General features: G+C 42.0%; 1 protein-coding gene across 2 annotated transcripts in view; it reads right to left on the reverse strand.

Moving 5' to 3' along the window:
* CIT (citron rho-interacting serine/threonine kinase) overlaps positions 1-26,534 on the reverse strand; it is a 156,151-nt gene that overhangs the window by 44,476 nt on the left and 85,141 nt on the right. Inside the window, exons 16-23 of one of the 2 annotated variants that reach the window (XM_069497096.1) lie at positions 24,196-24,336; positions 22,214-22,339; positions 18,761-18,856; positions 13,530-13,646; positions 12,471-12,580; positions 11,135-11,309; positions 7,349-7,546; positions 309-362 (exon numbers count right to left, since the gene is read on the reverse strand). In XM_069497096.1, the coding sequence (XP_069353197.1) occupies positions 309-362; positions 7,349-7,546; positions 11,135-11,309; positions 12,471-12,580; positions 13,530-13,646; positions 18,761-18,856; positions 22,214-22,339; positions 24,196-24,336 (1,017 nt within the window). The remainder of the gene's footprint in view (positions 1-308; positions 363-7,348; positions 7,547-11,134; positions 11,310-12,470; positions 12,581-13,529; positions 13,647-18,760; positions 18,857-22,213; positions 22,340-24,195; positions 24,337-26,534) is intronic. The other variant, XM_069497097.1, reaches the window with a different exon arrangement.

Here is a 26,534-nt window from a genome sequence, read left to right on the forward strand (position 1 = left end):
AGCTGCCTTAGATTTTTGCTGTAGGTACTGAAACCTATTAGTGGTTCCACAGTGAGAATTATTTTGGCCATTCCAACTATCCTCCTCTCCAGAATACAAAGGATGGTTTTAGTTCTTTAAAACCAGAAGAAACCCCAAAAACTGGCTATCTAGGACTTAAAAACTCCAAATAAGTTTGATCTCATTATCTGCTTCAAGCTGTCAAGTTTGTATCAAACATCAGTCATTAATATTATGAAGATATTCCCCTTCCCTTCTCTGTTTCAGTTTCATGTTATTTTAATCGATTTTGGTTAATGAATACTCACAGTACAGCTGTTACGAAGGGCATCAAATTTGCGCTGGATTTCATCTCTATGTGCCTGAAAGGTAAGAAGTTGATTATAAATTTCTCATTAGAATACAATTCTACACGCTATGGGTCAAATATAGAAAATAGCAATTTGCCCGGAAAGGCACAAATGCTGTGGTGGTAGCACCAGCATCTGTTTTTCAAAGCACGAATTAATCGAGTCATCCCCAACATCAGAAGTAAGTTACAGGAATAAACAACGGTGTGTTGAAAACAATTACCTATTTACGCCACACATGCACACCCTGTACAAATATTTTTAACATTCATATTAATGCCTAGGGACTACTGAGAGAAAAAGGGAGAAAAAAATAAAAAATAAAGGATGACGGTTTTATTCTTCTTCATTCTCCATTCTGAAAATATAACTTTCCCTCTTCCTTCCAGCTGACTCCTCCCCAGCCGACTTCCTGAGAAATACACACACACACACACACACACACACACACGACAAAAGCCAGGACAAAGTAGGGACTTTCTATGTGTTTGTGTTGTTTTTTTATCAAAAGCTGCAGAGATTAAGAAAACCCTACATTGACCCGAAGTAAATATATAGGCTTCCTCTGAGGAAAAGCTGCCCTAAAACAGCAGCATTCATTCAGTTGAGAAGGATTTTTTGAGAGCATATTACATGCCCATTAATTTATAAAGAAACAAATTAGTCTCCATAGGAAAGTCTATAAGACAACTGAGTCAAAAATTTTAGAGCTGTGATGGTTTCTCTAATATGTTTCTTTATAAATTAATCAGTTTGTAACACAATAGACACTTTAGAAGAAAAGATTAGTGAACTTGAAGATAAAGCAGTAGAAACTATCCAAAAGGAATACACAGAGGAAAAAAAAGACTTAAAAAAATGAACAGAGCATCAATGAGCTGTGAGACAACTTCAAATGGCCTAATACACATGTAATTAGAGTTCTCAAAGGAGTGATGAGACAGAAAAAATATCTGAAGAAATGATGGCCATGTATTTTCTAAAGTTGATGAAAGCCATAAACCCAAAGATACAAAAAGTTCAATGAACCACAAGCACAAGAAACATGAAGAAAATTAACATAAAGCACATCATAATCAAACTGCTTAAAACCAGCAATAAATCCAAACCTTAAAACCAGCCAGAGGAAAACACCCATTAAGAGAAAGAAAGATGGCAGATTTCTCCCCAAGGGTGTGGGGAGTGCAGAAGAGAAGCTAGAAGATAGTAGAACACCACCTTTAAAGTACCAAAAGGTGAGGAGGGGGGAGGTGGAAAAACCCTATCAACCTAGATTTCTATACCCAGCAAAAATATCTTTCAAAAATGAAGGTAAAATAAAAACTTCTTCAATCATACAAAAGCCGAAGGAATTTGTCACCAACAGACCTGTACTATAAGAAATGTTAAAGGAAGTCCTTCAGGCAGAAGGAAAATGGCAACCAAAAATTTGGATCAACACAAAAGAATGCACTGGAAAAATGGTAAAACAACACAAAAATAGACAGTTGCACAGACAGACTCACAGCCAGATTCATAAATAAAAACTTAATGTTTAGAATCAACTTCCTTTATGGACTAATTTAATAGATCATATTTTTTTCCAAAACTAAATCTGCTAGCAATGAGAGATTTATTAATGTGATATGGTAAGAATACTATTTACCCAAAGTAGGAATGTGGCTATCTGCACTACTGTTGAAATCTCATCTATGATCAAGCAGCAGCCTGGCCCCAAGGACCACCCAAACTCCTCTAGTGCATTCCATGATCATCAAGGACAAAAGGCAAGGATTCAGAATAAGGCCCTTGTGTTAATCAACTCTAGGTCAGGGGTCAGCAAATCTTTTCTTTAAAGTGTCAGATAGTAAATATTTTTTTTGTTTGTAGGCCATTCAGTCCTGTTCAGAAGTGTAGCCATAGACAACAGGTAAACAAAGGGGTATGGCTGTGTTCCAATCAAACTTTATTTATAGGAAACAAGTGACAGACCAAATTTGGCCCGCAGGCTGTGTAGCTTGCCAATACCTGCTCTAAATGACTATTTGGTGTGAAATCTCTCAAAGACAGAAACACAAAGCTGAGGGTGGAGTTAACCCCTTCAAAGCATAAGCAGTGACTATAAAAAAGCTCGCTGGCCTAGATATGGGGACAGAAGCCCTATTCCACTTTCTTACTAGGTTCTTCTTTCTTATTAATAGCAAAGTTTCCCAATAACACCACACCATTAAAAACTCATCTAACTGTCCCACTGGAGTCTGAAATTTCAATCATTAATACTGATTCATTTCCATTAAAATTAGCCATTATGGGGCATTTGGATCATTTCAACACATCAAATGGCAATCTTCTCTGAACAGATAATAAACTATAGTCATTATGGCTTTTGATGTATTATTGATTGTGAAATTGAAACACAAAATGTACAGCTGACCCTGTTGTGGCTGCTAGAAATACTATTAATACAAGTACTTAACAACTACTGAACTGTAAAAAAATGGTAAGAGTCACATGATTTATGTTTTTTTGAAATAAGTTGCAAACCAAATACATAAAAAGGCAAAAGGTCACAAAATAGTATATATAAGCAGAGTAAAATACATAACACAAGGTTTGTATTCTCTCAGTGAAATGTCTGAGTGTTAATTAGGTATTAGGTGTACAGGGAACAAATATTTATACTCTTAAAAATTATTCTGCTGGCCGGGCGCGGTGGCTCACGCCTGTAATCCTAGCACTCTGGGAGGCCAAAGTGGGCGGATCGTTTGAACTCAGGAGTTCGAGACCAGCCTGAGCAAGAGTGAGACCCTCATCTCTACTAAAAATAGAAAGAAATTAAATGGACATCTAAAAATATATATAGAAAAAAATTAGCCAGGCATGCTGGCGCATGCCTGTAGTCCCAGCTACTCGGGAGGCTGAGGCAGGAGGATTGCTTGAGCCCAGGAGTTTGAGGTTGCTGTGAGCTAGGCTGATGCCATGGCACTCTAGCCCGAGCAACAGAGTGAGACTCTGTCTCAAAAAAAAAAAAAAAATTATTCGGCCCCCCAAAGAGCTTTACGTGATTATTTCTACCTACAATTACCAAAGTAGAAATTAAAACTGAGATATTATTCAAATTTTTTAATTTTCTCTTCAAATAATAGTAACATTGCTTTTGCACCATCAGTGCAAATATTAACACAGTGAAAAAATGCCAAATGACATCTTAGTAGTATTATGAAAACAGTCTGACCTGGGAACCCCAAGGGGTCCACAGACCCACTTTGAGAACCACTGACCTAGAAGCTGGGTGGCAACAAGGTAGAATGGGCGGACTGCAGCCATCCTGGCGTGAAGACCAGACAGATCCTTTCTTTTGGGAGCATTTATGCCTTGGTTAATTTTTAAGGAAAGTTACAAGAGGAAGAAAGTAAATTACGATGCAGTCTTGACTGAGAGGAAATACCTGCAGAACTGAGGAAAGGAACAGTATTTAGATGTCTGATCACCTTCTGGGATCCATCGTCAGGATTCTAGAACACTCAGGCTTCTGCGCACCTATCCCTTTCCTGGTGAAGGCAGGCACCAAGCAAGGATGTCACCTTACATGCTCTAATTTCACCTCTTGCTATCATGCTGATGGCGTACTAACTAATTCAATGCAGGGCTTTGATACTTATGTGCAAGAATAAGAGCGTGCATTGACTAATGATCTCAGCAAATCAGAGAGGATGACTTTGGGATCCCATAATCACACCACAAAGGAAGGATTCCTTTCATTAGAGTCTCTAGCTTTCAACTCTTGATTATTCAACATAAGTCACCAGATCCAATCAGTAAAAGAACACAGGGACAGGAACACAAACGTGTGGCCTTGCTGGTGTACACAGAGCACACGCCATGTCTCTCCCAGGTGATCCCGTTCAGTTGTGCTTGCTGCGTGTGCTATAAAGCGTACAGACTTAAATTCTCTTCCTCAAACAAAGGGACTACGCAGAGTCTTAAACACCAAGTCCAGGCAGAAAATTCTCTTTTCTACCAGTAAGCACCGAAGTATCTTAAAAGCATGTTTCTGTTTAAAGTTGGTCTCAGCCTTGATTCATTCTCAGCTTTTAATGTAATGGCCAGTTGATTTTAATACAAATGCAATTAATTGATAGGATGGATGAAGTGAGAATGGGAAAAAAGAAAGAGGTAGGAAGGGCAACAAAGGCCTCCCAGCTGCCCTGCCAAGCTCCTTCTACGGAAAGCTTCAATTTAACTGTGCTCCATCTAATTTGGCCCAGGGGCAGAGGCCAGACAAGGTAACTGCTCCCTTCCCAGGCTAGCAGATGGCTGCCTCTTAGAATTAGCAATAATGGCCTATTTGACTATTCTCTTTTATTGATAAAACAGCCTACCGTGAAGCTCACAGATCTCCTAGGAGATTATTTTAAATCCAGCTGATTTAATTTGACTGACGCTCATGCGGGGTCTGAACTTGGGCCTTGAACAATGAGAAAGTATTGCATTTGTGACCGCCTTCTCTTTTTCTTGGAAAACACACTCTTCAGAACAAATTCCGCCAAGCGGGTTCAAACCACCACGTGCTATCCATAACCAGAGTTATGGGACACAATCAAGAAAACAGGAGGGGAAAAAAGAAAGCCCACAGCCTCAAAACTGGAGCAAATCGATACGGAGTTTGGATTTCGGTAGGATGGATTTATAGCCAGCTGTTTGCCCAAAGGCACTTCTGCCATCACTTGAACAAGCCCTGTTTTCCTCAGCATCTTCATGTGCAACGGCGATAGAGCCCTAGTTTCTAGACCTACGGAGGTTTGTTTCTTTCTTTCTTTATTTTTTTTTTTTAAGAAGATGCTTTGAGGCGGTGATCTCATCTAACTAAATTAAGTCGTGACTTGCTGCTGGGCTAGGCTTCCTGCAGCCATTAGACACAGCACATTCCAACCAGCAGCAAGACAGGATTTAGAGGACTAATTTCCCCACAGATAAGAGCAGTGACACATGCTCTATTTTATACCTTCTTCCTTCCGAACAGGGGCAGGATAAGATACACGGCTGCCACTCCCTCCCAGTTCCAGCAGAGCAGCTGCTCCGAAGTAAACGGATTTGGGGAATTACAGGCCAATTCCCTGGGGAGAAAGGGCTAAAGACACAGCGTTGGGCACACAGCAAAGGCTCATTAAATATGGATTAAATTACTGATGTCTTTCTCTCAGAGCTTAGGTGTTCATACGGGGGGAAATATTAACATTCAATGCATTAAATATAATAGTGGTTGAAACTTAAGTGTCTCCCTTTAGGAGCTGAGAAATGCTAGCTCTCTGTCTCTCTCTCCACCCACCCAACTCCAGCAAATGCATAAGCATGAACTTGTACATATCAATTTCATTCCCAGCTCCATGTTTGCCTTCTACAGACTTATTTTCTGTTTGCTTTGTCTGTCTTGTTTTGTCCTGTTTTATTGTTTTGTAGCTTTCCAAATTGCTTTTAGTCCATTATGAAACAAGGCAGAGTATAAACAAAGAAATACCATGATTATTTTTTTCTGAACCAAATACTGGGTCATTTAATGAGTGTTGCCATAGTGATGATGGAACTTAAAGTTGCAATTGATATGTGAACTTGGTGTAAGTCCTAGAAAATCTAGGATGCACAAACACCTTCCGTACAGGAGTTACTCTGTATCCCTAGAATGGTGGAGGCCACCGTGCCTCTCACTGGTCCCATAAAGACCCTGGCACTGTCAGATCACATTCCCAATTTGGTTCAGATAATGGCATACTCAATCCCAACAACGGGCAATAACTTCTAAGGGAGGTTTAGAGATGTTTGCTGATGGAGATAGGGACAGCATCCAAGTCGAATCAGCATGAATAAGAGACACATTTAGGTACCCTATAAAAAACACTAAACCAACTCAACTGTATTGTGCCCAACCCACGGGAGAGGACACCCTGACCAGAAGGCATGAGTGTGCCTGTCTGCTTGGCAGGGACAGTATGTTACCATGAGAAATGCATGTGCTTGGTTGACACTAGCCATTAAAACTCATTCAGCTTCCTATGTTCAGAAACAAGGTCCACCAAGGAGCTTTCCAAGAATAATGGGATTTTCTAAGCACACTTCCCTGAATGGGAAAAAAAAATGCAAAGATTGGCCCTCCAGAGTGCCATAGTCAAGTTGGCAAGTTGGCATTTTACAGTAAGATTCTTGTGAGTTTTGTTAACCTGGGTCAGTCCCTTTGAGAATGACCAACTGTGGGAAAATGGCCCCCCAAAAATCCCATTCTCAGACTTCTAGAAAGAACTAAGGTCTAAATCCAGTGACCCCTGCACCCCTATCAAATTCCACCTCCTAAGAATACTCTTAAGCTAAGAGAAGGGAAGCCAGGTCCCTTTTAAAGAATCTTTCATTCAGTAGACTCTTTCCCACCCAGATCACAGCAGATGCATATGAAAGACAGGAAGCAGAATCTATAGCTTTAAAAAAAAGTAGCATATAGAGGTTAACCAAAACAAAAATAAAAATGTGGTAGAAAGACTACTGGAAGATATAAGATTATTATTTTTTTAATGATTATGATAAGCTCAAGTAGAAGAACCAGGTAAACAGACTTTGTTTGGCTGAAACCATAATTTAAAATATGATGATGATTATGTTAAAAAGAAGGAAGACACGTAAACAAGGAACTCTTTAAGATGCTAAGGAAAGCTAAGACATTACCAATCAAGCTAGTGTACTAATTCCAATGAAGAAGCCACCTACGAAAGCCAACTTTCTGCCCATTAGGTATCTCTGTGGATTGTTTTTTCCCTCCTGGAATTTTTTCATGTGCAGAGACAGGGTCTCGCTATATTGGTCAGGCTGGTCTGAACTCCTGGCCTCAAGCGATCCTCCCTCCTTGGCCTCCCAAAGTGCTGGGATTACAGGCGTGAGCCACCACACTCAGGCCTCTCAGAAATCCTAAGAATGAGCAAACAGACCCAGCGCCACACCCATCCCAACCCGAAGGCGCTGCTCTCCAGACCCACCGTGAGCGCCTGGATCTCCTCTTCAGCTTCTGCTGTTGTCTCCTCCAGCTCTGTCTTGGCCTGGCGAAGCTGGCTCTCCAGCGCTGCCCGGGCAGCCTGCAGGGCCGTCAACTGTGACTCACGCTCCTGCAGGGACAGCTGCAGCTCTGTCAGCTGGCGCTTGAGCTCCAGTTTCTGCTCCTCGTGCTCTAAACTGACCTGAGAGGGAGAGAAACACACCCCTGGTTGGTATGAACAGAAGAGAAGGTGAAGACACGGCCTGCTGCTCAACCTGCAGCTGAAACTGGGTCTTGGAACCACATTATCAGCCCTCCATGGCGTGGGGAAAATGCAATATAACGGGTCTGACTTCCATGCATCTCAGAAATCAACAGAGTGGGAACATGTGAGAGGCTGCATCTCCTACCCATCCCTGACTTTTAAATACTCAAATGCCCAGCCAGGCTTCAGGAGAAAAACCACACAGCAAGAATTACAAATAAAAATCATGACGATTACTTGGATTAGAAAAACATTCAAAGGTAAATGGATATAAATAACATCATATTAGTAACAGGGACACCTTTACAATTTGAATGCAAATGAAACCACATACTGAATTCTATTTATTTTAGATATTCCTGCTCTGATTTGTTCTCATTAGGTAATCTGAGTTAATGTCACACTTTATAAGCTAATCATTCTTCCCTCCATCTGCTCATCCATCCATCTATCTACTCAGTGTTTCACATATTCATTTAAGAAAAGTTGACTCAGCAATTTCTGTGCAACAAGGAATATGGAGGTGAATGTCTCTGCCTTCAAGTTGGGGAGAAAAATGAAAACCAACCATTACCATATACTGTGGTCTAGTGCAATGGGCAGGACATGTAGGGACATTGTGGGAACACAGTGGAGGGGTAGAGGAGCTAACTCTGGGTCTCTTAAATTCTAACAAAGAATTTACAGGAGTCAAACAAGCAGGTGAGAAAGAAGGAAAATTCCAGGCAGGGGAAGCAAGACATCCAAAAGTAGGCAGGGGAGGGAGATGACGACACAACCACTGACCCAACAAATGCTGACAGTGTTGTCCTAGAGACCAGTGCCAAGCAAGTGAGAGATGCTTGCTGTCCTCAGAGAGCCCACTGTCTAAGGGGACGGCCAAGAGAGCACATGGTGATGAGCAAACCAGAGAAGGCCGTGGGGACACACAAACGAGACACTCAGCCCAGCTTCGGGGGTCAGAGAAGGCTCCCCAGAAAAGGTGACACCTCAATCCCAAAGGCCATAGGTGTGAAGAGATGGACTTGCAAAAGATTTAACCTGGAGAACCAACAGGATTTAGTCATTAATTTGAGGTGGGGCAGGGAACAAAGGACAGAGGGGAGTCAAGGTGACACCCACGTTTCTGGACAGGTGCATTACACACAGATGGAGACCAGTGGCTACGGCAGGGAGCAGGAGAGGAAGAGCCAGTTTGAGCTGGAAGAAATTCAGTCTTGACATGCTCAACTGGAGCCCCATGGGAGACACCCAAATGGAAATGTCTAATGCCTGCTGTGACAATGGCTTAAACGCAAGAGAAAGGTCTGGGTTGGTGACTGAGATCTGGAGGACCTGAATAAACCAGTGATAGCCAAAGCCACAGCTGTGATCTGTCACTGGTGGTGACGCTGGTGTGACGGCAGCAGACAGTCCTCACAACGCACCAGGCACGGTATCGACTCATCTCATCCTCATAACCACCCAGTGAGGGAGGTGCTACCATTACCTCCATTTTACAGGTAAGCAAACTGTGGCACTGACTGACTAGGTAACCGAGCAAATGTCACACAGCTACAACAGGGGCAGAGCTGGCAGTCCAAGCCAGGAAGTCGGCCTCGAGGATCTGTGTCGTACACACTGCACCTTACTGTCTGTCTTATTAAAATGCCAGCAGTCAGAGCAGGGCTGGCCTCCACGAGCAAGCCCGAAAAGTCTCCTGATGCCACTTGGTAAGATCAAGAGAGGCAGGTGACAGCGAGTCAAGGGGAGGCGGGGGAGCCGGACGCTTTGCAATGAAAGGAGAACCCAGGAGCCCCACACCTTTGCCACGCTGCACACTTAGCGAGAGAAGAGCTACCGCTGCACAGGTGCCGTTGGGGGAAGGCCCAGAGCCCTTTAAGGCGGATCAAACTCCAGGCAGAGGCCTCTGCCCTCAATCTCAGTAGCAGCATGTGGCCAGGAGAAGAGGGACTGACCTTGTTATATTTAGAGCCAAACTCTAAAACTCCCAGGGAGAAGACAGAGCCTGAACCTCTTGTGAAACGTCTTAAGTTTCTCCCACCATCCTTGGGGCGGGGCTAGATATACTGATTCAAGAAAAAAAAGCAACAAGCTTCCCAGGGACATTTTAATTGCCCAGATGAGCTACAGCTGCATACCAGGCTCTTAAGAGGGGACATCTGTGGAAAGGGAAGGCAAACGCCAGCCAAGGTTCCCAAGCTAAAGAAGTCCATCTGGGTTATTTACACTCACACCCTTAAGGCTGACTCTACTGTGATCTCGTTGTTAAACTTCCCAAAAAGAGTACAAATATAGCCTGGATGATAAAAGTTAAACCACCAAGACAACCTAGAACAATGGCTTTCAAACTTCAGGGAGTCTAAGAATCACCCGGGGGGCTTGTTCAAAATGCCAATTCCTTACCTCCCCAATTCCCATGACACTAAGGAATCTGCATTTTAACAGACATTCCAGGTGATCCTAATGGAGGGGTCCACACCTTGACAACCCCTAAAAAACATGAGATAATACATTCTTTCTGTCTTTTGGAAAACTGACTTCATCTTAATATTCCAGTACAAATGAAGGCACACCTCAACATGAGTATTCCCCAAGGGTTAGTCCTCAGACTCTGTCTGCTTAACTGTCCTTTCCTTAAGAAAGATCATCTGGTCTCCAAAGAATCCCATCAAATACATGAGCACCTACTCTACATGAGACACTGTGCCTTCACTCCTGCCCTCGCGTCCCACTCCCAACGACCACGGCCCTAAATGCCAATTGTGATCCTGCTGGTGCCAGCTAACCCTGCCCACTAGGCTGAGCACCCCCGTGTCACGAACGGGTCTGTCTTGTCACCACTGTAGACCCAGGCGACCAACTGGCACACAGCAGGCATTTAAAGAATATACAGTGGCTACACAAATGAAACACTATGGATTATTCTCCCTGCGCAATGAAAGGAGAACCAATCAACCTCAACATGTCTACAACCCAATTTGCTATATTTTCCTTCCCAAAAACCTGGCTGTTCTTCCCAACTTCTTTTTTTTATGTCTCTGAAGAGAACTACCTTCTCCATCAACCAAACCTAAGTTTGGTTTCATCTTTTAATCTCCCACTGTCATTAGGAGACCTCCGTCACCATCACTGAGCCATGCTATGTACCCACCGTGGCTAAACTCTGTGCATGGACTAGGTCACGCTGCCCTCACTAAACGCTGATAACGTGGCCTCGCTCTGCTCCCATTTGACAGGTGCAATTTACACAGTCCCCACAGGCCCCTGGGAGGGAGATACATTATCACTGATATTACACAGACGAGGAAACAAGCACAGAGAGACTAGGCAGCTTGCAAAACTAGAAAGAGGTCATAAAACTAGTAAGAGGAGGTGGAATTCTAACCCAGATCCACGTGGCCCAATCTGAGCTCTAACTGCCACACACAATGTCTCACAGGTATGGATTTAGGTTTCAAAGCTGCTGGTCCAGGGCCTGAATCCCCTGACAAATCCTCCCAGGAGATCACCCTTCGCTCTCACCTCCCTCAACCTCGTCTCCAGTTCCAGCAGCCGATTCTTGTCACTGTGGTCTTGGTGGCTGATTTTCTCCAGCTGCTCTTCCAGCTTTCGGTTCTGGGCCTCCAATTTTCCAGCCTGTGTCTCCAGGTAAAATTTCTGTTGCCTGAGTTCAGAAATCATCTCTTCTTGGGCCTTCCTGGTAGGGGTGGTGGGAGGATCCAAACAAAAGAGAGTCTCATTAGAGTTCAGCACGTGCCCTGGGAAGGACAGACAGAAATGGAGTGAGACGTAGGTCTTCATCAAGTGGACGATGGCCCTTCCCAGGTTAGCTCTGTCCTGATCTGGCCTCATAGGCATGATCCTGGCATGGGGAAACCGAGGAGGATGTAAGAGATACTAAGATTCACTCCTCTGATGGACCTTTTTATTTTCCTTTGAGCGTCTGTGTAGGGGAGCAGAAGGGGCCTCCTAGAGTACTGGAGAAGGGGTCCCTAATAACCCATTAGGGCAGGCCCCAGGGAAAGGAAGCAACAAGGCGAAAGAATGCTATTCTGGAGCTGGGTGCAGTGGTGCACGCCTGTAGTCCCAGCTAATTGGGAGACCAAGGTGGGAGGATCACTTGAGCCCAGGAGTTCAAGGCTGCAGTGAACTATGATCACACCACTGCACTCCAGCCCGGGAGAAAGAGCAAAAGCTCATCTTCAAAAAAAAAAGCACACTATTCCTTCTAGTTCTCTGTAGATCTTGCTCACCTCTCCACCAAACTGCTTAGAAGAATCAAAAATAAGAACCACTCAAAGACCAAAATGCAGCCTCTACCAAGTGGATTTAGATTAAGGTGGGAATGCTTTGGAAGACCTCTGAAGAGAGAAACCTAAGGGGAAAAAATCCTGGAGATTATAATTCTTTAAGACAAAAATCAAAGTGCTCCTGGAACACGGATAGTCCTTGCTGAACTCCAAACTTCCTCCCCAGGGCCGAAACTAATGACAACAAAACAGATGGCCCAATTGGGCACACACTGATCACCTCTTACTATGCACAGGAGGCAAGTCTGGGGAACAAGGACTGCAGCTTTCCGAAAGCAAATTATAAATAGCCTTATTAGAAAGAGCAAAACATTCTATAATCTGATGGTAATTTGAGGCATTTAAGAAACTGACTCGAAAGAAAAGGACATGGCAGAGTGGGACCACTTAAGATAGAGCAAGATGACGTTAAGTCTCCAAGGGCCAGGCCGAGCTACACAAGTCATTCAATCCACTCCAGCTCCACCAGATGGAAAGCAATGGAGTTTGTGCCCCAGGAGAGAAGAGCAAAGTATAATAACGTAGGCATTTAGAATTTGAATACTTACATGTTCCTTTGGGTAAAAAGGCTGCTGTTTGCCGCAAGTTTGTTGGCTTCGGACAGTTCCACAATCCTCTGTTCCAGGGATCTGATCTTGGAATCCATAGCATTGATCATCTGAAACACAGGGCACCTGTGAAACCTCACGCACAGACAGTTACACCAGTACAGGAGTGATGTGGGCCACAGGGGCCAGGGTAAGAGTCTCGACTGAAATGTCAGCATTTTGGCCAGAGGCAACAAGAGACTCAACCAGTCTTCCCCCTGAGGTACCGCTCCAATGGATGGCACTCAGGTGTTTCTTCAGAGATTAAACATTCCCACACTAGCTACGTGGCTTGCATGAAAAACACACGAGAAGGACCTGGTCTGGAGCCTAGAATCTCGTGAGTGAGATTGCCCGTGCCTGAAGTGCCCGTGTCCTCTGCATGTGACCTGAGCCTGTAGGAGCCTCTCACTTGAATTTGCAAGTTCACATTTATCATCACCCATAGAGTTGTCAGTTTCTGAGTGATTCCTTCTCACCCAGCCATCATTGTTCTAGATATTCTACATCAAAGTTTCCCCAACTTAATGAATCATACGAATGGTTAAAAATATAACTTCCCGGGACCCTCCCTTAGAGATTCTGATGTGGAAAGTTTCAGCGAGGTGCATATTTAACAAGCACCACGTGAGCAGCAAGTTTCTGAAACAACTGCCTACATGGTTTAGGAAAGACAGAGACAGGCAAGTGAAAAGAAGAGAAATGCAAGCGGACCGAGGGCCACTGGGCATCGTGTCAGGGGCATTCGGAAGGACAACATTCTAGCAGATGGTACATCAGCAGGCGTTCTTGAAGAGGAGCACAAAAGAGCACAAAGCCGGCCACCCTGAGCCACCACCTCCGATACTTTAGGGGAGAGGAAGCAGTTGCTAGAGAAAGCTTCCTATTATCAACCAACTCCACCGGATTAAACCGAAAGAAGAATTCACCCAAGGAAACAGGCTTTTCTCAGGTACGTGATTATTGGCATATTTCAAAAACCCTCCTATGCAAACTGGCTTTGTGATGACTTATACCTACCGCCTTCTGCTCGCTGAGAATTTTGCCTTTCTCGTGGGCCTCTTCCTCGTGCCTCTGCATCATATTCTCCAGGGTCTCCTTATCGGCCAGGTCTTTCTTTATCTGATTGTCCAACACCTACAGAAACAAAGGAAGCAGTGAACATTCTGGGGAGCAAAGCTGAGCAGGGAAGATGGAACAGGGGCCCCTGAGAAAATGCAGGAAACAGGGAAGAAAGCAGTGGAGAAGCCCAGGGTCTCCAAACTCTGGGGCAAAGAGAAGGCAGAAATCGGGGGTCTTTTTAACAACTGGGATAAGATTAAGAAGACAGACATTGCCACCAAATGGCAAGAAATGGATGGACCTGAACTAAGAACTTACTTTAAAAGCAGCAGCCAAAAAGACCAGGGACATATATCCAAAATGAGGTAGACCCCAGAATGACAGGGGAAAATAAAATTCTCATAATCTGCAGATTTTACCTGGGGACACCTTTCTCTTAGCCAATGCACCAGTAGTTTTCAGAACATTCCTTGCTCCCAATTTGGACAAAATTAATTCTCCCTACTCCTGGGCTGTGTGCAGAGAGAAAGAGAAGCTGGAGACAGAGAAATTCTGTGTGACCGAGGCTGATGCTCAGAGACAATCAGAGACAAGAGGATTTTGCCCACCAATAACGGAGGTAGACAGTCAATAGATTGAAAAGACAACATAAAAGAAAGAAAAAATATGCCTCTTTCCTCCGTTCTTTCATGTGATCCAGCCAGGAAAAAAAATAAGTTACTGGGAAGAGAAACCTTTCCCAGGGGAAGAGAAATCATGTGTTCTCGGTGCTGAGAACACCACTGTAAGCACCTACTGTTCCCAAGAGGAATAAAACAAAACAGTAATGGTGTCACCAACCACCAGCTTGATCTAATGTTCTCTGGGGCACACACAGCCCCGGCAGTTGCCAAAACAACAAGCACGAATGGGAGGAAAAAAGAAGACAACTTCATAACTTGGCCGAGCCTTTGACCACAGCCCTGTGGTTCTCATCACAGAGAATCCATTCTGCTTTTCCGAATGACACCAGCCACATCAAGAAGGACACCAGGATATTGGGGATAGAGCTGAAAGAATTGAGGTCACAGATGGGATTGAAATCTGCCTTTCCCACAACGTCTATTGTGAAAGGACCTTCACAGCTCATGGGGACGTCGTCCCTAAAAAAGAACCAGTCAGCAGGGACGCGTCCACACGACAAAGGGAGGAAAGAACGGATTTCAAACAGGACTTTAAACTAAAACCGACTGATGAGAAAAATAGAATGGGAGTTGGTGAAGACGACCAAAAGGTGGGAACAGGGTCATAAGAGAAAGGAAAAAGCTCAGTAAGATGAGAAGTGGCCCACTCTCTGGGACGTCTGAGTGTGATTCTAAAATTATGAGCAAGAACAAGGTAGAATCTAGGGTATGATTATTAACTATTACCAAAATGGCCTGAGAGAGGCTGGAACAGGGAACACAAAGCAGAACAGGCTAAAAAGAAATGGTTTTATAAAGATTGCAGTCAGGAAGACAGAAGAAAACAGATCTTTCCCAGATACTCCTTGGGGGTCTCTAAAATAAAGTTCCTTCCATCTGGAAGGTGGCAGAGACCGTGTAATATCTAGACCTGGTACGCTTTTTCTTTTCTTTCTTTCTTTTTTTTTTTTTTTTTAAAATGAGGTGCTAAGGCAGTGAAATCCATTTTCAGGATTACTCTGCTCAAAATAAGACCTCAACCTTGGCAATGACGGATACCAGTAAGAGGGAAGTGTGGGCTGGAAGAGACAAGCCTCTATCAAGAACATATGCATCTCTCGGATTTCACAGGGTTCAACTGGCAGAAGAATGAACAAGACGATGTATGGGGGAGGGAGCGAAGCGAAGAGTTTGCCTGAAATGAGGGATTCCACCGAAGACATCGAAATCAATTTAAGATAAAATATGGCTTTTGACAGAATCGTCAATATAATCACCCAAATCACAAAATGAATTTTACAAAGAGTTATTTTCATCATGTAAAAGTGCCAGTGGACCAGCCTGAGCAAGAGCGAGACCCCGTCTCTACTAAAAATAGAAAGAAATTATATGGACAACTAAAAATATATATAGAAAAAATTAGCCAGGCATGGTGGCGCATGCCTGTAGTCCCAGCTTCTCGGGAGGCTGAGGCAGGAGGATCACCTGACCCAGGAGTTTGAGGTTGCTGTGAGCTAGGCTCACGCCACGGCACTCACTCTAGCCCCGGCAACAGAGTGAGACTCTGTCTCAACAACAACAAAAACAAAAAGTGCCAGTGGACTACTGCATGCGTTCTCATAATTTTCTGAAAATTAGTTTATGCCAAAGATAAAAGTCTGAGAGCCAATAAGTATTCAAACAAAAAGGATTAGTATATAAAGTTTAAAATGCACTAAAGGTGGGGGTCACATGACTTTTGGGTTATTTTCCTGTATTTCTTTTAGTGAAAAAATAACACCAGGGGTAAAAGATGCCAGGGTGGTGATGACGGTGACAGTGTGTGAGCATGTACATGTTTGGTTCTCTAAGAAAGGACCACACAACTCTAAGAATATCAACCAAATCAATAACAAGATCATAAAAATGAAAAATCTCCTTTAATGTCTGATTGGGAAGGAGAAGAGATAATATTTGAGACATAATAACAACATCTGATTCTTAAGAACTTAAGAATGAAGTAAATCCTAATGACAATATGATTTGATTTCAAAAGGAAATTGATAGGTTGGCATCCATTCCTGATAATATAGTGGGCTAGATGTCAGGTTAGCCCTTCTAACAAAAGTGATTTAAAATGCTAGATAAAATATGGAAACCATTTGTCCAAAAGCACTTACAAGTTGGCAAGAGAACATGAAATTACAGACCAAATATTAAGTGAAAATAGAATCAGGGTAAGATTAGAGAGTACGAAACTGTTTTTAACCTGAAGCGTTTACTGAACAAAATAAACTTGAGCTTCAGTTTTGAAGGCCTCAAAAATCGGCCGGGCGTGGTAGCTCACACCTGTAATCCTAGCACTCTGGGAAGCTGAGGGTGGGAGGTTTGCTTGAGGTCAGGAGTTCGAGACCAGCATCAGCAAGAGCAAGACCCCGTCTCTACTAAAAATAGAAAGAAATTAGCTGGACGACTAAAAATAGAAAAAATTAGCCGGGCATGGAGGCATGTGCCTGTAGTCCCAGCTACTCAGGAGGCTGAGGCAGGAGGATCGCTTGAGCCCGGGAGTTTGAAGTTGCTGTGAGCTAGGCTAATGCCACTGCACTCTAGCCCAGGCAACAGAGTGAGACTCTGTCTCAAAAAAAAAAAGAAAAAAAAAAGAAAAGAAAAGAAAGAAAGCCACAAAGATCAAGAAAAGACCGAAATCAAAGCCCAGGGTCCCCCCAAGGAAGATACATATTTTCATCCAATGCCTCAAAGAATTCCCATTGATAATTTTCCAAGGAAAATAAACAGCTTAATAAGCCCACAAAGGGAAACAGGCACCATGACAAAGAACCAAGAGAAACAACAGAGCAGAAATAAACCTTCAAATACTCCACATATTGGAATTATCAGACACAGATCATAAAACAACTACATTTGACACATTTAAAGAAATAAAAGGCCTGAAAATAAAAGTAGAGAGTAGAAAATCATTGTCCTAAATAATCTAGTAAACTTGGGAAAGAACCAAATACAATGTCCGGAAAGAAAAAAAATAATAACTGAAATTTAACACCCAATGTATAAGTTTAACAGCAGATTAGACACAGCTAAAAATTAGTAAATTGGAAAGTAAGTCAGAAGAAGTTACCCAGAATGTAACATAAAGAGACAAAAAATGGAAAATATGAAAAAAGGATAAATTGGAGGTGATCTAACACATGTCCAATCAAATTCTTGAAAGGAAAAGAAAGAGAGAGGAGGAAGAGACAATATTTAAGATATAATGACCACTAATTTTCTGGAATTAATAAAAAGATACCAATCTATTCAAAAGCCGGCCGGGCGCGGTGGCTCACGCCTGTAATCCTAGCACTCTGGGAGGCCGAGGCGGGTGGATCGCTCAAGGTCAGGAGTTCGAGACCAGCCTGAGCGAGACCCCGTCTCTACTAAAAATAGAAAGACATTATATGGACAACTAAAAATCTATATAGAAAAAATTAGCCGGGCATAGTGGCGCATGCCTGTAGTCCCAGCTACTCGGGAGGCTGAGGCAGTAGGATCGCTTAAGCCGAGGAGTCTGAGGTTGCTGTGAGCTAAACTAACGCCACGGCACTCACTCTAGCCTGGGCAACAAAGTGAGACTCTGTCTCAACAAAAAAAAAAAAAAACAAAAGCCCAGTAAATCTCACTCAAGCAGGACAAAGTAAAAGAAATCCATGTGTAGATACATCACAGTTAAGCTTCAGAAAAATCAAAGACAAAGTAAAATTTTAAAGAAAAAGCCAAAGAAAATGGGTAGATTACATATGGCCCCCAACTTAAAACTATCATAAAGTCAAAAAATTGTATCAGGATATAACCCCATCACAAGTCAAGGAGCATCTGGACTTAATAATGGTTTAATTTATGATTTTTCAACTTTACAATGGGTTTATCTTGATATAACCCCATTGTAAGTCAAGAAGTACCTGTACTTTCAAAGCGAGCAATGGTTAGACCGACAGCTGACTTCACAATGGCGACACTAAAAGCCAAAAGTCAATGGAATGCTACCTTCAAAGAGTGTTACAAGAAATTAACTGCCAACTTAGAATTATATCCCCAGTCAAAACTTCTTTCAAGGATGAGGGTGAAATAAAGACATTACCAGACAAAAAAAAAACAAGAGAGCTTGTCACAAGTGACTCTTGACTGAAGAAAGTTCTCACAGTTATACTTTAAACAAAAGGAAAAGTATTCCAGGTCTGAGATGCAGGAAGAAAATTAAAAGCAAAAATTGTGATGAATGTATGGCTAAATCTAAATGATTGTGGACTGAATGACAATGAGTTTAAAAAAACATTTTAAAGATGAAATTGAGATAAATGACCAATTTTTAAAAAAAAAAAAAATTTTTTTTTAACTTCAGATTTCCAATCTATTTCCAACACATAAATAACATCCCAAAATCTCCCACAATGGAGAGAGGACAGCATTTACTCCTTTGGTCTAGCAAGAAGTAGTCAAAAGTGCCCAGCAAGAGAGGGAAGCTATCTAGAGAAGATGAGAAAGCGTCTTTACTTTAATTTTTTCCTCGTAGTGTTGCTCTTTCTGTTTCAGGTGAACCTCTAGGTGTTGGGCTGAGACTTGGGCCTCCCGGTGTTTCTCCTCCAGCTCCTGGACACAAAAGAAAAGACGGTCAGGTTTGCAAAGAGAAAGGCATAGTCAATGTATGCTAGACATTCACAGGAAACATGACTTTGGTACAGGCACCACAGGTAACAGGCATCTGGTCTTCCATTACTAGGGCTAGTAATGGCTCTAAGGCTCTTGGGAAGAAAACCACCACCATGCCTTGGCCCTGGGTCTTCCAAGCCCAAGTATTCACACACATATACACACACAGCTGGTGGGCTGTGAGGCCTGGGACCAGAAACATGTCAGCGTGACAGGTCAAACAAAGGCAGGTCTTCATCTTTGCATAGAGAAATAAGAGTAACAAGACAACATTTGCAAGTTTAGTACAGCACAAAATCCCTGACCACTGTCTTAAGCCTCAGGCCATTTTCACTGTGATGACAGCCTCAAATGAGAGAAGTAATTTTAATTTATTGTTAGAATAAAAAATATTTTGTATTTTCCTCATTGACAAAATTATTGCTCAAGAACCCTAGCTAAATAGGATAACTAATGTTGTAACACTTCAAGTTTTGAATGATTGTTTTAACTGACTGGTAATTGGAGTATGTGAATCTCTGGAGATATGTATGTTATGTAATGTTTTATACAATACAATGATAATGGGAACAAAGCCAAACATAAAATACACTGATAATGATGATGCAAAAATGTACACATACATACTAAAGATCAGAAGAGAAAATGGAGTGATATAAACAACTCAAAGTTAATGTTCTTTTAGTACTTTTATTGCTAAGTTTTCTGCTTTTAAACAAAATTGTAATTCACTTGAAAATTATAGCGATTCATTTGCCAATGTGTTATAAAACTGATCTTATAAAAGGCAGCATTCAATTTACTAAAACATCCTCTAAATGCACAGATAGCTGTATCTATATTAATTCTTATGAATCTGGACCCATCTGTTAATTACTAATATCAAAAGTCGTTACTCCAAGTTTTCATCTCTTCACACTGTTATGAAATTTTTCTTTGAAGTGGAAGTAATTATGAGAATTTTGAAGAATGAGGAAATTATACAGGATATGTCCATAAAACAGGATGAAAAAATTACTTTGAGATTCACACGCACAAAAAATGTTAGTGATGAAGCTTTTGAAATTCTAATGTCTACAAGCAGTGGCTTTGTTTTGGGGGCCATTAAAGTGTTAAGACCAGGTGCACAAGATCTACTGCAATCTAACAGATGTGATCTTGCAAAGTTGAATGTAAACAGGATTTTAATTAATAAAAACACATTTTAAAGCGCTTTGTGTGTACTCAGCTAAAGCATCCCCTGAAATGACTTCTTTTATTAAAGCAAAAGATTTTGCTGTAATGAGAGCCCCAGTTATCTGTTTTGAAAGTTCTTATCAGAATAGCAACTATTTTAAAACCAGTGACATTTGGGGATCTATTTCCAACTAGCACCATCATTTAATAGTAGTAAGGACCACTCTTTGCCTATGTACTAGATGCTTTGCAGCCTAAGCACAGGGTTCTTGAGCACAAGGCACCTTCTGATAAATGAAGTCACAACCACAAAAATACTCGGGCATGTGGCAAGCTACATTCGGACAAAGAAATCCGCTTATTTTTCCTTTGTGTTAGAAAATCACTTGATAATCATCTTTTTTTCATTTCAGTTCTCATAAGATAGCACAGGAATGGAAATCAGAATGTAAAAATAGGTCAAAAACTCAGATACTTAACACTGACAATTTTAAGACCAAATTTCTGGTCTATATATGAATGGGAGTTTACAACACATAATCCAAGAATGCAGAACTCTCTACTCCTCCATTTTAATTATAAGTGAACCTTTAGAAAAGCAGATATTCTAAAATCTGACATCTTGGTAGTTTGGCATTTTTTGTTGTTGTTGTCATTTTTTTAAACATATCTTTTCTATATGTATTGGATCAACTCTTCAGTCTTGATTTGCAAACACTGTGGTTCACTGCTATACTTCCAGCTCCTAGAACAATGTCTGGCACATAGTAGAAGCTCATTAAATATTTGTTGAATGAATGAATGAACACATCACCATTAAACAAAGAAACACTTTGCAACCACAAGAGAGTTAACCACTTTGTTTGTACCAAGCAAGGGAGGGACAGCAGTGGTGGGATCTCAGTGGGATCTAGTTTTATTCACGATAAAATTCACACACTTGACAATAGCCAAGAGAAACTTGGATGACGAAACAAGAGAACAGAAAGGGTAGACTAACAGTCACATTTGCCTTTGTGTGCAGACATATATATGAAGACTGAGGGTCAAAGCAAAACAATTTAACCAATTCCTCTTTTTCCCATTTGTTCAAGAACATCCATATATTTATGAATATACACAAAAACAGAAATATAAAGTTTTGAAGGGTTTGGATTTGGTTGGGTTGGTTTGGTATTAAGTATAGGCCTACAAGTTGGCCCTTGTTGAGTTCATATAGTTGCTGGCGACTCATTTCCCGGAAGTGATGCAAAGAGAGAGAGATGAAGTGGCCTGCTCACCACTTCACCTCCTTATGGTACAGAGGATTGGCCAACGACTTGAGGATCTCTCCCAGGGGCAGGACACGAAATGGACTCCAGGTCATCAGTAAGTCTCTCAAATGTGACGTCAAATTTCTGACTTTGGGACTGAGATCCAAGGAGAACCCTTCAAAGGTGCTGCTTTCTACCCTGGTAGAGGCAAAACTTCAACACGTCTGCAAGTACCACCCAAGCCTTCCTTGATTCGGTTAATTTGGTCATCAGAGCCTGAGACAAAATCAGGATGATTACAGACCTAAAAAAAAAAAAGACCTGCTACATCTAAAGAAATTGAAAAAAAAAAATAATAATAACCAACTGTAGCAGAGAAAGTGAGTGGGTGAACACGGATCCATGACAAATACTACTCTGACAAAAACAATTCTGCATGACTAATTTCTTTCTTCTCCAAAAGCAAGAATCTGGGTTTTGATCTTAAAGGTCTAAAACCCCTACAGCTTTTTTTAAAATTGGCATTGCAAAGTTAACGGCCTTCCAAAGCTCTGCTGATAGAAGTATGTCAATGCTTCTATAAAAATGTATCAAAAATGATAGATGCATGTTCTACTTAAAAAAATGCCAGGTTGTAGCAAACAGAGCAAAAATAATAATATTTATAGATCTGTTACCAGTGCTGAAATGTCCAATATTTGGTTATTCAGACTATTCTATGGTGTGGCGTACACTGAAACCACCTCTCTTGATTCATCTACTTGGTGATACCTCCCCTGTTATGGCGTTTAATTCTTCTTCTTACCCCCTTCCCTTTGCAACCTCTAACCTGTTAGCTTTTAACTTTTCGACTTTCGTGCCTGCTCACCAGAATTTTATCAGCCATCTGCTGGATCTGTTGGGATTTTGTCTGGATGTCATCCTTCAGTCTGTTTTCTCTACGCTCCATGGTCTCTAGTCTCTTTACCTTGTTCTCCAGAGAATGGCGGCGTTCCTGTAGATCATGAATCAATCAGAGAGTTTTAATGGAGTAACCGCTATGGGCGTAACAACCTGCACGGAGGCAAAGAGCCCTCGAGAAGCATACACTCGAGTCAGGAAGAAAAGTCTCAGGCACCTGAAGCAACAGCGGAGAAAATAAGGCTCTATAATTCAGGTACTCGGTTGTGTAGGTTACAAGAGTGCATTCATTCATTCAAATATTTACCAAGCACCTACTATCTGCAAAGTACCACACTAGGCATCACGGAAAATACAGAGAGGGGAATGACGTAATTCCTGCCCTTGGAAAAGACAAGGCAAATGCAAATAAACATAATATAGGTTAAGAGGAGGAAGAACCACAAAGATACAAAGTGCTGTGGGAGGCTGCAGCCAGGGAAGAGGACTTTGAACTGAACAGCTGAGCAGAGGCATCAGAGAGGTACGAGCTCTGGAGAGGGATGGTATATGGCGGTTTGGAGAGGGAAGGGCAGGAGAAGAAGATGAAAGATGTTTCAGACAAAGGGAGGCACATTAGCAGAAACATGGAGAGGGTCAAGAGCCAGTTTGGGCCCCAGGTGAAGCCTAAGAATGGCTACAGCACAGGACACGTTGGGGGAAGAGCAGGTGAAAGGAGGACATGGTTGCCTTCGCAAGCCCAATGGCTGACGGTCTCATGTCCCAGGCTCAGGGGTGCACCTAACCATTATGAAACCTCCAAAAGGTTTGGGAGAGGGCAGGGAGTACCAAGGAACCTGGAGATTGGGGTCCTTGAATCTTACACTGCATGAGCTAGCTGGAAAGAAGGAAAGACTAGAAGCAGAAGGTCAAGAAATTACTAGATTTGCTCAGCTAAGAAGAAGAGGGCCTGGCCTAAGAGGAGGCAAGCAGGAGATGAACAGGAGAGACAGTATGGCTGCATTCATACGACCAAGGGACTCACTGAATAGCAGGGTCCAAAGAAAAGCAGATGACGCTAAGGTTTCAAGCCAGGGGTGACAGGTGAATGATGGTGGCCCTGACTGGCATGAGGAAACTGAGAAGGGAAACCGGCTTCAGGGGGAAGAGACTGAGTTCTTCTAAATCTGATGCACCCATCAGACAACCCGTTGGAATTTCAGGGGAACAGGGTGAAGCAGAGCCTGGAATGTGGAGGAGGATGGCTCCAAAGAGCACGTACCAGTAGGTTCCCACCAAGACTGTGACAAGGAAAAGCAAAAGACCCAGCAATAGGAGGAGGGTGAGATCGACTACGGAACATCCCTCTGTGTCACAAACACCAAGGGACTGGAGGCGGCAGAAAGAAGTAAAAGAGAAGTGTTACTTTTTATTCTATACTCTTCTGTACTGTTTAGGCTTTTTACAATGAAAAGGTGCTCATGTATTTCCAGTGTAATTATATAAATGATTTCAACAACAACAACAACAAAGAATTTGAGGGAGAGAAGAGGCCCAAAAATACAGATCTGAGAGTCATCGGCACACAGGTAACAGGAGAAGCCTTGAAAATTAACATGTTATTATATTAACATCGTGGATCGGAAAGGCAAGGAAAACGGAGGGAAGAAAAAGAAAACCTCAGAGATGCAGTTACGGTTGACCTGTGTAAATACAAACTCTCCAGGATTAGCGGGCAGGCCAGTGGAAAACAAACAGACAGCAAAAGCTTTTATCAAGACATCTCCACTTGAAGCTGCTGTGACAGATCCTTCTTTCCCCTGGGGGCAAAATGTCTCCAAGCCGCTCAAGTTTCAAAGGGAGCTTCAGAAAGGAAAAGCAGTTTTGGTCAAACAAGCAAGTGATGGTTTTGCGGTTTCTTTTCCCTTGGTGCGGCCTCGCCGGGGCCAGGGCTGGAAGTTCCCTGCTCACCTCGGCTTCCGCCAGCTTCTTTCTTATGCCTTCAGAAGAATCTTCGCGGTTCTGCAGCTTCTCCAGCTCCCTCTCGGCGCGCTCCTTGGCCTGGCGGATGTTCTGCAGCAGCTCGGTGGCCTCTGTGCTGGCTTTTACAGCCTGTGCGGAGAGAAGGAACAGGAGAGGGGTGGCCGTACTGACTCATGTAACAAGACGGCAACCACATCCTCAACAGAAAAGGCAGGTTACACTGAGTATGTATGTTATATCCACTGGTCCAAACATATAAACATTCATTTTATTCTGTATTTCATCTATTCTAACATGTACTTTTTTTCTTTAATTATGGAATGCATCCTACAATTAGAATTGATGCATTTTTCTTTTTGGGGGGTATGTAAGATAACAGTATATCTGACAATCATTAATTAGCATTATTTTTTTTTTTTTTTTGAGACAGAGTCTCACTCTGTTGCCCGGGCTAGAGTGAGTGCCGTGGCGTCAGCCTAGCTCACAGCAACCTCAAACTCCTGGGCTTAAGCGATCCTCCTGCATCAGCTTCCCAAGTAGCTGGGACTACAGGCATGCACCACCATGTCCGGCTAATTTTTTCTATATATATATTTTAGTTGGCCAGATAATTTCTTTCTGTTTTCTTTAGTAGAAACGGGGTCTTGCCCTTGCTCAGGCTGGTCTCAAACTCCTGACCTTGAGCGATCCTCCCACCTCGGCCTCCCAGAGTGCTAGGATTACAGGCGTGAGCCACCGCGCCCGGCCTAATTAGCATTTTTGATGCAATGCAACATAGTGAATGGAAACAAAAGGGTCTAGATGGAGTGATCTACCCAGGAATCAATGTGTTCATGTCTCTGAGCATGAATTTTTTTACCTTATTTTAATGACCTGATTCGTTAATTTTCCTATGGGGAATTTGTACAACTTTTACAAGAAGAAAACAAGATAAAAGCTGTAATTTAACTTTTTTTTTTAAATAAATACCTTTCAGAGGTTACGACAGCCATAGTATTCATGATGATTCACAAATCCAGTATTCATGATGATTCACAAATCCACGTTTCAAAACACAGCTAAACCTCTTGAAGTTAAGTTCATATTTGTTAACTTTTATTTAGGTCTTAGCTGTAGGACAGCTCTATGGTACTACAGTAAAGATCTGTGTTTATGAGGCCAACCAACTCACATTTATTTGCTTTAAATTAAAATTTTAAAAAGTGAAAACTGCAAGAGAGCTCCAACTTTGAGACCTGCACTGTCCAATATGGAAGCCACTGGTCACGTGTGGTCATTGTGCACCCGAAATGTGGCTGAGAACTTAATTTTTTTAATTTTATTTTTAAGTTAATGTTAATTATTTTAACTTAAGTTAAATTTAGTTTAAGTTATTTTAAACTAATTTTTAATTTTATTTAGTTTTAATTAATTTAAAAACTGAGGCAGTATAAGTATAGTAATATTGACATGTACCATAATATTTTGGATATACTGGGTTAAATAAAATGTATCATTAAAATGACTTCACCTGTCTCCTTTTGATTTTTTTAACATGGCTACTAGAAAATTTTAAATTACACTTGTAGCTAATGTTTGTGGCTCACATCATACTCCTATTGGAGAGCACAGTTCTAGCTGAAAACACGCATCTTCTCAAAAGCTTCTACCTGAAAGAAGGCCATGAAGGCTTTCATTAGAGAGCTCAACAATAAGTAAGAAGGGAACATGGGAATGGATAAACAAAATGTGCTGCATACATACAATGGAATATTATTCAGCCTTAAAAAGGAAATTCCAATACATGCTACAACATGGATAAAACTTGGGGACATTATGTTAAGTGAAACAGGCCAGTCACAAAAAAGGCAAATACTGCACGATTCCACTTATATGTGGTATATAAAGCAGTCAAAACTGTAGAAACAGAAAGCAGCAAAGTGGTTGCCCAGGGGGAGAAGCAGAATTAGTGTTTGTTGGTTATAGAGTTTCAGTGTTACAAGACAAAAAAGTTCCAGAGATTCATTGCCCAACAGTGTGAAAATACTTGGCACTACTGAGCTGCACACTTAAAAATGGTTAGGATGGTAATTTAATGTTATGTGTTTTTTACCACAGTTAAAAAAAAAAAAAAAAACAGGAAAAGAAAGAAGGTGCTTTATTAAACCAAGCCGGCAAACACATTTGCAAAACATTCTGGACATAAAAGGCATGTCCCACAACCACATGTACTCTGGCCCCTTCATTAAATATTTGCACTATTCACCTAAAGGAAGGGCTTGAAAATTGCTAAGAGGGGCCAGGCACGGTGGCTGATGCCTGTAATCCCAGCACTTTGGGAGATCAAG

The sequence above is a fragment of the Eulemur rufifrons genome, chromosome 21 (genome assembly GCF_041146395.1).
Source record: "Eulemur rufifrons isolate Redbay chromosome 21, OSU_ERuf_1, whole genome shotgun sequence".
Taxonomy (NCBI): domain Eukaryota; kingdom Metazoa; phylum Chordata; class Mammalia; order Primates; family Lemuridae; genus Eulemur; species Eulemur rufifrons.